General features: G+C 42.1%; 1 protein-coding gene across 5 annotated transcripts in view; it reads right to left on the reverse strand.

The window, feature by feature from the left end:
* Nucleotides 1-12376, reverse strand: part of slc4a4a (solute carrier family 4 member 4a) — a 71898-nt gene that overhangs the window by 14591 nt on the left and 44931 nt on the right. For all 5 annotated transcript variants that reach the window (XM_028577141.1, XM_028577138.1, XM_028577140.1 and 2 more), the window contains 9 exons: nucleotides 11928-12082; nucleotides 11206-11319; nucleotides 10841-11015; nucleotides 10626-10759; nucleotides 9606-9880; nucleotides 5377-5447; nucleotides 2194-2379; nucleotides 1978-2091; nucleotides 509-670 (listed from right to left, as the gene is read on the reverse strand). In XM_028577141.1, the coding sequence (XP_028432942.1) occupies nucleotides 509-670; nucleotides 1978-2091; nucleotides 2194-2379; nucleotides 5377-5447; nucleotides 9606-9880; nucleotides 10626-10759; nucleotides 10841-11015; nucleotides 11206-11319; nucleotides 11928-12082 (1386 nt within the window). The remainder of the gene's footprint in view (nucleotides 1-508; nucleotides 671-1977; nucleotides 2092-2193; nucleotides 2380-5376; nucleotides 5448-9605; nucleotides 9881-10625; nucleotides 10760-10840; nucleotides 11016-11205; nucleotides 11320-11927; nucleotides 12083-12376) is intronic.

Consider the following 12376-nt stretch of genomic DNA (forward strand, 5'->3'; position numbering starts at 1 on the left):
ACTCCCACGAGAAGAATGAAAACAATATTTAACTACAGTGTGAAGGTAGTGAGTGTCCTGTGCAAACTACAGTATGTTATGGGAAACACATGAAAATCCCTACTTCACATAAATCAAGTTAGACAAACAGAAAGAAAAAGACTCTTGCTTACTGCAAAGAATTATTTTTGTTGTTGAAATTCTAATTTAAACACAAAATGCAGCTTCAAGCATTTCACAGCATGTATCATGCAAGTTATGCTGCAAGCTCATATGCTGCACTAAATGTTAGTCATGTTCTTAAAAAACAGCTAATTGTTGCAATACAAATCCTCCCATCTGTAGTACAAGAACTCAACAAAAATGACTCCCAACCTTCCGCTGCTTCACTCGTATACAGTACACCAACTTTCTGTATTGTATTATATTAAGGAATGACATTTAGCATTTCTGATACTTTCATCTCCTGGGTCACAAATTACCACCTGGCTTAAAATACACATCTTGTTGGTAAGGTTTCTTCTTTTACCTTCAGCTTGTGCTCCTTCCTGTTGACGATCACAGCAGTAATCTGTTGGTCCATAAAGACTAGTATGGTAACCAGCAGGGCAGGAAGAGCTGACACCAGGTAAACCCACCAGGGGTTTCCTCCAAACGGGGGCACAAACCAGCCCCGGTTAGGACTTGTTGGCTGTGAAGGAGGAAGACAGAAGCTTCAATACATCAACTAGACAAAGTGGAATTTGTGACCTCAACACAGACAGAAATTGTTGTTTTTACGGTTTCCGTTCCATAAACCTATAAATCACTTTACATTTCTGATTATTACTTACCAAACCCATTTGATTGATTTACCTTACATTTATTTGACAGATTTTTTTGTCCCAAGGGACTTAAAAACTTCTCCCTACACAGAGCACTTTTGGGGTTCAGTGTCATGCTCAAAGTAGTCTTAATCAACGAAAGTACGTTTCCAGGGTCAAGCCTGACATGTCAGGTTTGCCCCTCACCTTCCGCTCTCTGTGTGTTGCCGTTTTCAAAGTCCCTTTGCTACGAACTACGAGCTAGCAAGCTTCACACTGAAAATGGCAAGTTTTTAAGACAATTTGGATTGTGCAACAAAGCAGGCTTGTTTGGTTCTGTCAGGAATGATTGTAAAGATTTACAAAGAATATGTTTATGGCATTTACTATCTAACTGGGACGTTTTGGGACCGATGGGTGGGGATTGCTATGGACAAAATGCACACAGCGATACACTGGTAAAAGCAAATTACGTTAAACCATGTGTCCAGCTAATTTAAATAGCTCACGTTACTGTATTGTGTGAACAGTTAACTTTATTTAATATTGTATGTGGCGTTTTCTTATGTGGGGGGCAAATGCTTTACTGAAACAAGTTCCTTCCCAAGACCATTTTGCAAAACCACTTTCGCTGCGTCCGGAGCTTAGCGTAACCCAAAATGGTTGTGATTGGTTTAAAGAAATGCAAACAACCCTGAGCGTTTTTTTTTCTTTTATCCTAGAAAGAATGTGTGTTGTAGCCAGACCTTACTCCACAGCGCTGTGGAGACAGGTATGACAATGCGAGTCTGTGCTCAAGGTAAATTTCAACATGCAGACAGGAGGAGCCGGAAATCAAACCACCACAACCATACTTTTAATTGGCATCTTCTCTACCACCTAAGCTACTGTTGCCGCTTCCTGCCTTTACAACGGCCACTGTTTTTTAGTTTCACTGTGATGTGGAAATCAAATTATACTGTAGCAATTTAAAACATGCTTTACAGATGTAAACCATCACAGAAAACAATTAGTTTTATCTTTTGTCTAAGTTGCGTTTTGTCACATTAGTACTGTAAATGCAAGATTGTGTTTTGGATTAAAACCTTGACAAGAATCTACTGGAACCTTATTATGTTCTATGAAGCAATACAGCAAAACAAAATGCACTTGATTTGTGCATTCGACATGAGCACTTAGGCAGGGAGGGACTCACCTTGAATTCACTCGGCACAATAAGTTTAGGAGTATCGACTCCTACGAGCATATCAACTCCACAGAAGATGAAGATGGCCAGGATGATGGCAAAGTCACTGATGAGTTTTCTCACCTGGGTAAGAGGTAACACAAACACTCTGTAACCTGCTGTTTAAACAGGTTGCACATCTAATGCATTCCCTTGGATTAAATTAGTTTAGTGTGGCTGACTCACAGTAGTGGGGAAGAACGGGCTGGTCTTGAACTTCTTTAGACACATGGAGCAAGTGTAAGTGCCAAAGAACAGGATGAAGGACATGAGGGTGATGTCTGGGACAAACTCACAGGCCTTGCCCACCAGCTCTCCGTTGTATTTTAAGCACTCCGTCTTTGAGAGGGACGACCACGTGGCGTTCATTGGCTGTTCAAAGGAAACAAAGAACATTATGATTATAGAAGTAACAATTAGTCATTCAAATGAGCGTCCCGCCAAAGCTGTGACAGATACTGAGGCTGAGAAGAGCTGAGTGTTTACTCCAAAATACTAAAGGTCTATGACAGTTAGAGAAAAACAAGCCAACTTAGTGTCACAATAACCTCAAATGGGAAACAAGTGTTATCAGACTGTTCTATTTTCCTTGTAAAATTGTTGAACTGACAAACACAACACTTTCCTCTACAATTGTCTCTTTATCTCCTGGTTGGTATGTGCTTTGTGACCCAATTCCAAAAAGGCTGTTCAAGATTGTCAAAGAATTCAAGCGGCATTCAGACCAAAGTCCTTCAGTTTAAACAGTGCTTGAAGTTAGCGATATTAATGATTAATTAACCATTAACCGACAATAAGAATTTGGACCGATTAATACAATCAGTTAAACCAGGGGTCTTCAACGTTTTCCTACTACAGATTTTATAAAATTAAGTTGCATCTTTAACTTGGCCTACAATAAAAGCCTAAAGCATTTATACATACATTTTTAGCACATGTAAAACTAAGCTATAAAAATAATTGTTGTTATGATTTTATAAATCATGTTTTAATGTTAAACATACTGTACATGTGACAGTGAATCCTTTGGGATTAACTGTATCTGGGATGGCTACCTTAGTGACTACGTTACCTAAAGGCCGGTAAGCCTATCATTAATGTGCTTTTGTTTTTGTGTTCAAAAGTTGCAAAGAAACTCCCTTCATTAATTCTGCCGAATGATGGTCTAGTACTGAAACTATTAATACTGAAAACTGCCTACTATTAAAGTGATTTTTTTAAGTTAGACAGTGTGGAGGAGTTTCTTTGCAACTTTTGACTTATTTAACCCCCTCCGACGCACCTGTCTTTCGTTATAGATGTGCGATGTATTTTTCTGTACTCTAAAAACAATAATTTGGTGGCCCCCCTGCAGTAACTCTGAGGACCCCCTAGGGGCCCCGGACCCCCTGTTGAAGCTCTCTGAGTTAAACAGTTGAAAAAAACAATATTATTAAAACAAAAATAAAAAAGTAATTAAAAAACGTTTTTTTTGCATTGTAAAAAAAACAAAATAGGCTATACAATCTATTGCTTTACTGCTAGCTAACTTTGCACTAGGAAGTTGCATTTCAAGCTATTTTTTCTGCTAAGTTTGTGGCTCTCTGCTGGACGGCGCTCACAGCTGAAAGCTACATGACACGTCACTATATCAGGGCTTCTCGAAGTCCGGACCAAGGTCCACATCCGGACACAGCCAATACCTCATGTTATAAAACACAACACCTTTCTATTTTTAAATTGATTTTCTATTGTTCAATAAATTCTTTGTGACATTGAATATTCAGTAGTGGTTTAAAGAACCAAAGTTGATCCGTGATCCGTATAGATCCCCCACACCATAATGGAGATCTGAAAGCGGTTGCAGTGTGGTTACACTTCCTCTGAGACATGCACAACAGCGCCCTGGGATCTGTTTCAGAAAGCAGGTTTAGTGAAAACTGACTTTGTTAACCCTGAGATGAGGGAAACTTTGGGTTTTCTGTTTCAGAAAGGGAGGTTAATCAAATCTGAGAGAGAGGGGTAACTCCAGCCCGTTTCAGAAAGAGAGGTAACTTAACCTCAGAGTCAGTTACTATGGTAACGGAGCCTGTGAACCCAACCTGGTCGGGAGCAGGTTTTCTTCGAGAAACCTCGAGTTTCTCTCAGTCTCCTCCCTCTGACACAGTGCTCTTTCATTTCCTCATTCATTCATTTATTCAGTCTGTATCAGGTGCATTTTAGCGCAGTTTGTTATCGGCATGAATAAAAAAACAGGGTTGGTTTATTAACTGTGTTAGGCAGACTATAAAGTCAGTCTATCAGTTATGTAGCCTACATGACCTTATCTGTCCTCATATCACTAACGTCACCCATCGTGGACTGCTCTTACATCCCAGCAGATTCCTTGTGTCACATTACGTTTTTCTGCAAACGGCAGTTTTCTTTACAACATTGGTGATGCGGAGCATATTAGTAAAGCCACTGTATAGCAAAGCGCCATCAGAAGAATGCGACTCGCTCTGAAACGTTTGATTTTGTAGTGTTCACTGGACACAAACCAGTAAGAGCCATTAAAAAGGAGTTCCACAGTATTGCAGATGAATGATGTAAACCCTTTGAAATAACAGATTATGAATTATAATTCTGTTAATGATGGTGCTGCAGCCTCAGAATGGGATTAGTAGGACTAGTACTGCAGGATTGCACCTAAATGAAATAGATTATTGGTTCAATACCATTTCACCAGTAATATTATACTTATGATTAAATATGATGTTAATACACTATATTGGAACTTATGCATTTACTCTTGCAGCAATTATCTCCCACGCAAATTCTCTCTTTTGCAGCAGCCGCTGTGTTGCTTTTTTAACGAAATATATGTATCGCTGTATGTGCGCATGAGCATTTCCGCCGACCAGATGTTTGTGGTTGTTGCCATGGTGAATCGTAGTATCATGGCTCCATTCATGCTGCCTTTTTATAGTGGTGGTGCATTGTTTACTCTGAGTGAACATACTCTGAGTTGATTGAACAAACTCAAATCAGCTGTTCTGGAACCAAAAACTCAGAGTTTCCAATCTCAGGGTAAATTAACTCAGAGTTCAGGGTTAGACTCAGAGTTTGTTAAACCTCCTTTCTGAAACGGGCCCCTGGTGACAGATTGACAAGCTTGAGGTTGTATGGACGGGTTTGAAAGGGAAGAGGGAGGTAGGGACAGGTTTTTATTTTGTGTAAAGGATGAAATAGGTTAAGACTTAGGCTACTGAAAAAAGGCACCCCTGGGTACCAGTACTGAATTCCAGTAACGATATCGATATAAAAATTGACCAGTTAACTGATAATGATCAGTTAACGACGTTTGGCTATCATCAAATGAGGACAACAATAAAAACATGGAACACTTACCAGATCAGTGTTGTTCCAATACCAGACTGAAGTACCCTCTAAAGGATCACCAATGATGTCTGTACTGTTCTCTGCAAAAACACAACAAAACTTAAGTTTTTAACACTACACAGTGCATAACAACGAACAAGTTTCTAAAGCAACAAGACTTTGTCTAAAACCATTTTATAATAGGTCTATAATACGTCTATAATGACACTGTTGACTAGATGGCCATTTTATATGTTTACACACTTGGCTGGACTTTCATAAATCTAAGTTGCACTGTACTGTGTGTTAAGCTCAACTATACTCAGGTTTAGTAATCCTTTGTCCATCCATCTTCGCTTATCTGGGGTCAGGTCGCAGGGGCAGCAGCTCCAGCAGGGGACCCCCACCCAGCTGGACATGCCTGGAACACCTCACTAGGGAGGTGCCCAGGGGGCATCCTTACCAAATGCCCAAACCACCTCAACTGGCTCCTTTCGACGCAAAGGAGCAGTGGCTCTATTCCAAGTTCCTCACGGATGACTGAGTTTTGTAAGCCTATCTCTAAGGGAGATGCAAGCCACCCTCCTGTGGAAACCCATTTCGGCCGCTTGTACCTTGGATCTCGTTCTTTCGCTCATGACCCAGCCTTCATGACCACAGGTGAGGGTAGGAACGAAAACTGACCGGTAGATCAAGAGATTTGCCTTCTGGCTCAGTTCTGTTTTCATCACAACGGTGCAATAAAGTGAATGTAATACCACCCCAGCTGCGCAGATTCCCCGACCAATCTCCCGCTCTATTGTCCCTTCACTCGCGAACAAGACCCCAAGGTATTTGAACTTCTTCACTTGGGGTAAGGACTCATTCCCTACCCGGAGTAGGCACTCCATTGGTTTCCTGCTGAGAGCCATGGCCTCAGATTTAGAGGTGCTGATCCTCATCCCTCGGCTGCGAACCAATCCAGTGAGTGCTGAAGATCACAGGCCGATGATGCCATCAGGACCACATCATCTGCAAAAAGCAGCGATGATATCCCCAGCTCACCGAACTGCAACCACTCCCCACCCCGACTACGCCTCAATATCTTGTCCATGAATATCAAAAAAAGGATTGGTGACAAAGCGCAGCCCAGGCAGAGGCAAACGCTAAACTGAAACGAGTCTGACTTACTGCCGAGAACCCGGACACAGCTCTCGCTTTGGTCATACAGAGATTGGATGGCCCTGAGAAGGGACCCCCTCACCCCATACTCTCGCAGCACCTGCCACATTATCTCCTGGGGGACCCGGTCATACACCTTCTCCAGATGCACAGAACACATGTAGACCGGATAGGCATACTCCCAGGCTCCCTCCAGGATCCTTGCGAGAGTGAAGAGCTGGTCTGTTGTTCCACGACCAGGACGGAATCCGCATTGTTCCTCTTCAACCCGAGGTTCGACTGTTGGTCGAACCCTCCTTTCTAGCACTTTGGAGTAGACTTTACCAGGGAAGCTGAGAAGTGTGATACCCCTGTAATTGGCACACACCCTCTGGTCCCCCTTTTTGAACAGGGGAACCACCACCCCGGTCTGCCACTCCGTAGGAACTGTCCCAAACTTCCATGCAATGTTGAAGAGGCATGCCATCCAAGACAACCCCTCCACACCCAAAGCCTTGAGCATTTCTGGATGGATCTCATCAATCTCTGGGGCTTTGCCACTGTGGAGTTGTTTGACTACCTCAGCAACTTCCACCAGGGAAATTGACGACAATCCCCCACCATCCTCCAGTTCTGCCTCTAACATAGAGGGCATATTAGTTGGATTTAGGAGTTCCTCAAAGTGCTCCTTCCAAAACCTATTACCTCCTCAGTTGAGGTCAACAGCGTCTCATCCTTACTGAGGTGACGAACGGTTTTCCAGAAGCACCTTGGTGCCAACCGAAAGTCCTTCTCAATGTCTTCTCCGAACTTCTCCCACACCCACTGCTTTGCCTCTTTCACGGCAGACGCTACAGCCCTTTGGGCCCCTTGGTACCCTGCAACTGCCTCCGGAGTCCTCTGGGATAACATATCCCGGAAAGACTCCTTCAGTCGGACGGCTTCCCTGACCACCGGTGTCCACCACAGTGTTTGTGGGTTACCGCCCCTTAAGGCACCTAAGACCCTAAGACTACAGCTCCCCGTCGCAGCTTCAGCAATGGAAACTTTCAACATTGTCCACTAGGGGTGGGAGATATTGACAAAAATGAATATCTCGATTTTTTTTTTTTTCCAATATCTCAATATCGATATTCAGACAATATTTTTGAAATCCTTCTAGAAGTTAAAAGAAGCCCTGTTCGGAGGCTATTTCAGTGGTTCTCTTGGGAAAATGTACAAGCAAGATGAAATCATAACCATAAACAAAGGACTCTGTTCTGTAACATATTGCACACAACCATATCCTTATTGGAAGCAGTCCTGGAGCTGGGACAGGGCCGGGTCAGACTAGATGGCAGTGTGCTATTTTCGTAGTAAATAAAATGGTCAGTATATTACCAATAGGGCTCCAGGTCAGGTGAGCCGTGCTGGGCAACGATCCTGCAGTTGGTACTCCATTCATTCTGCACAAAAATGCAGTCCTCCACCTCTGGTCGTGCCAGAGTTATTTTCTCATTCTGCCGGTAGATAGCTAGCTCGGCGTGCTAGCGCCAACAACAACCTGGAGGGCTCGGTCAGGCTATGTCCTCCGGGATGTTATGAGCCGCCTGGGAGGCTCTCGTAACGGCTGTGTTGTATCGTGGTCCTGTATTGATTAGTTCAGTGTGGCTGTATGTACTTGTATAAATATACACCGACAGGAGAGCCACTGCACAATCGCGCGCCGCCATCTATGTTGACATGAGTGAACGTCATAACGCGCAAGGTAAGAACTAGTAGCAGCTTACTCTCGTCTGGGACGATCGTAATTTTGTACAAAAAATACAGTCAAACAAACCCCTAGAGTATTAACATCGCTACATATAATTGTTTAGAAGTGTGCGTTATTTGTTTTCTCTTTAACTTCCTTCAGCTCTTTTCTTGTTTGGGGGGTCGGATTGTACAAATTATGAAATATTCGATATCCCAATTTTGCATATCGTCCAGACAACAATTTGGATATTATTGTCTAAACGATATATCGCCCACCTCTATTGTCCACTCGGGTTCAATGCCCCCAGCCTCCACAGGGATGCACGAAAAGCTCTGAGCTCCGAGCGGAGTCATCTTTTGTGTTAAATGCTAATGTGTTAAATGTAGCATACATGCTCACAGCATATATCCAGAATGTTAGTATCCCAACATATGTGTAGTTATCACGGTTACATGCTCACATTTAGCATGCATCTCAGTACCACCAATGTCTGTAGCAAAGTTCATGACAATCCAATTAAGAGATGTCACTCTAAGGGGATCAGTGGTTAACACGCTGACTGTGAACCACAATGCCCCCATTCAAGTTCTGCTGGGGAGCTTTGTTGAATCTCTCTCCCTCGTTCCCAGTCCTCTTCTACTGTTCTACAGTATTTCACTCTGGGCCAAAGTGTTAAGCCAAAATACCGACCAACCAACATTTCCATTCATGGAAGCATATCGCCAGCTTAGCTTTGATGCCAGCCAGGAGTTTCCCTGACTTACTGTGTGTTACAACAGCCGGTTTTGATGATGTGTCAGTTGCTCACTCGTCAAAAGTAAGCATTTGTTGTTTCCCCCTCCCTGGTATGCACTGTGGCCTATGTGGAGCAGCGTGTCAGATATTTTTGAAAGCAGCAGGGGATTACCAGTAATTCAGGGCTGCCCCCCTCTTCATCTCCCATCCTCCATTAGAAAATAAAATGAAGAGGCATACTGTGTCGTATTCAAAAAGATCAACAGCATCTGTTCACTTTTTCACAACAAAACCAAAACGCTTTGTAATTATCACACCATAGAAATATTTGGTCATTTGAGCCACAATAAAACACAACAAAAACTCACCAGCCCATGAAGCTGTAATTGCTCCTCATAACCAAACATTCCATAAAAAATCTATTAAACAATTACACCATTACAAACTTATTAACAACACTTTTTTTAACCCCTCTGATAAACTTAAACTCAATGTTTCTCTCTAACTATAAAATGCTCCTAAAACCTGCAACAGCCAATGGGTTAATCAATAGCAATGTGTCTTCAGCATTCATGGGTAAAAAAACACACTCTGCTCATTCAGTCTGGATACCAATATCAGCTAAAAGCCTCAAAGTTAAACGTCTCACCTAGAACAGCAGGGGCCATACAGAGGCAGTCATATTGTGTGACATATTCCATCATGAATTCTGAGTTAATGGGATAGTGGTGAGCTAATTTGAGCATCTTCTTGAAGGCATCATAGATGAAGATGAAGCTGATGAGACAGGAGAAGCCCTCTTCAGTGAATCGGGTGAAGTACTGAACCAAGAAGCTGGCATCAGTGGCCACGAGCACCAGGCAGTAGAAAGCTGACCACAGGCCGATCCACAGGCGGAACTCCAGGTAGTCAAAATCATTTTCTCTGTATGGAGAAAAAAAACACAAAACAAATTTTCAAAACTAGTCGGTAAAACCTATTTTGAGTATTAGGGACACCCTAGTCTTGCTTTGACAGACCATCCACACACTGCGGAGGGGAGGAGGTTCTGGCTAGTCCACACAGCATTCCGAGATGGGAGAAAAACGTGTTCTGGTTTATTGGCATTTCTTTAAACCAATCACAATCGTCATGGTCACAAGCTCTGCACGGAGCCGCTGCAAAATAGTTGTGCGAGAGTAAACTCAGATTGGAGAGATAGTCTAGCTAGCTGTCTCAATTTACCCTGCAAATATCTGAGGAGCAGTTAACCATAGTCCTCATGAATCCACTGGAGTTTAAAATTCCAACAAAAAAGGAAGCGGAAGGAAACAGATATCAGCGAAAAAATATATGCATCTGGCAGAATTTCCTGCAGTACCGCAGCAATCCCAGAAGTTGAACGTCAAGGATATAGACTAGGGACACTCAAACTCTTGAGAATACAGTTGTTTTGTTTTATGGATAACGTAATTTTTTTGAGAAGTAAAGACAATGTTCTTAAGGGATTCCCCCCCCCAAACTTTGGCCCTAAAACTCTGAATGACCTACATTAAAAATAACATTCATAACAAGCATGTTTGGAGCTTTTTGAGTGTCACCAACCAAAGTTTAGTATGATGATAAAGTACTTTTCAAGCCCTGAATCATATATGATCAGTAAAACGGGTCTCTGGATGGAGAAAGGTACCTGCTGAAATTGAAGAGCAACCGTTCAAACACCAGAACAGGACCGGTGCTGCTGAGGATGGTGAGAGGCTGGCCGGCCAACAGACAGAAAATTGCACCGGTGATCGCTGTGCCCAGAAAACTTTCCAACACACCCTGCACACATGAAAAGTTAGGGAATAATTCAGAACATACATGGTAAACAAACTGTTAAAAGGTTAAAGAACTCAGTCTGACCTGCATGTTTTCTGTAGCATCGCCCAGAAGACCACCAAAGGTGATGGCGTTTGTCACAGTTCCCAGGTAAATAAACAAAGTGGCCGATAAGGCCTGAATGTGAAATCCATCGGTGAAGTCACTGACAAAGAAAGGCGATTTTCTTTTGATGTCAAGTAAGAGACCCCCACAAAACCTGAAAACAGAAAAACAAATATCCACAACATGGAATACTAAGTACAATAAAGACATTTTGAAAATGTATTCTAAGTATTAGTATGCAGATACCTAGAAAATATGACATATGCAACACTGAATCATTAGCACTGTGAGGGCAAATGTTTCAATATATTAAAATATATATATATATATAAATTATTTCATACCTTCCAGTCTTCTTCAGCTCGTCCCCTACAGCGTGTCCCCCTCCTCCGTGACCCTCTCCATTATGAGGCATATCTCCGTTCATATGAGGGTCCCCTCCTGCATACATGTTTTTCCTAAAATACAGTTTTGTTCAGTCTGGCAGGCACTTTACCTCTGATTAACACTTTATTACATGAAAACAGTTATCTGATGCAGATCACATATTTGATCTGATATATTCTACTGAAGTTTACCCAGCCTGCCGATTTTTTGCATTTTAGCTGCCATGAAAATGTCAGTGGCTGCATGTTGTCATAGCCTTTTATTTAATCGTTGTCAATCAGACAATGAGAATATGTGTCACATGATTAAAAAGCCTGACATATCAGTGCTCACATACAGTAGACAGCTGAGAAGTTCCTGCTTTACTGAGTACCACTGCAGCTTTAAATAAAACCCACTGCTGCTCTTTCATAATTGAACACTGTGCTGTACAGCTGGACACCCTTCAGTGATTTTGCAACCACTGCTCTTCTGTAACATAATGTAGTTACTGCACACACAGCATTCAGAACAGGTGCAGAAAGTCTTGTACTTGCTGACATTTTCAGATTATTTTTTTTTTACAAAGTTGTTCTTAAATGTTCTCTTGCATTGACTATTTGTGTGCTTACTTAATGTATGTTTCCACTGCTGAATCCTGATACAGATACTTTTTACAGTTTAATTTAAGCGTATAAACCTTTTGTCAGAGGAGGGGAGGGATTTTGGAGGCTCTATCCTGATGGCCGGATCCCACTCTCCAGGAGGAAGCACGATCACCTCATCCAGGAACTCATCGATACCAGCCAGCAGGTCTCGTCTGTCCTTGGCCTTATACGCAATGTCATGGAAGACCTGAAAACAGACGGAGAGGGACGAGGCATTCAAGTGTGAAAGAGACCCGTCAAAGCAAGCAGCGAACTGTAATATCAGATCTGAGGAATAATGTATGAGGAGGAGAGTGAGAGCCTACTGTACAGTACTACTCAATTTTCTTTTATGATTTTCTACTGAACACATCTGACTTTTCATTTCAAGCAACATAGTTGTTTTCATACTTTAGGTCTTTATTTGCACAGAAGATAAATATCAAACAATGCCTGTATACTTTATATTGGCAAATATAAACTAATAATGTTGATAGAATAA

This window comes from Perca flavescens, chromosome 5 (assembly GCF_004354835.1).
Source record: "Perca flavescens isolate YP-PL-M2 chromosome 5, PFLA_1.0, whole genome shotgun sequence".
Classification (NCBI taxonomy): Eukaryota; Metazoa; Chordata; class Actinopteri; order Perciformes; family Percidae; genus Perca; species Perca flavescens.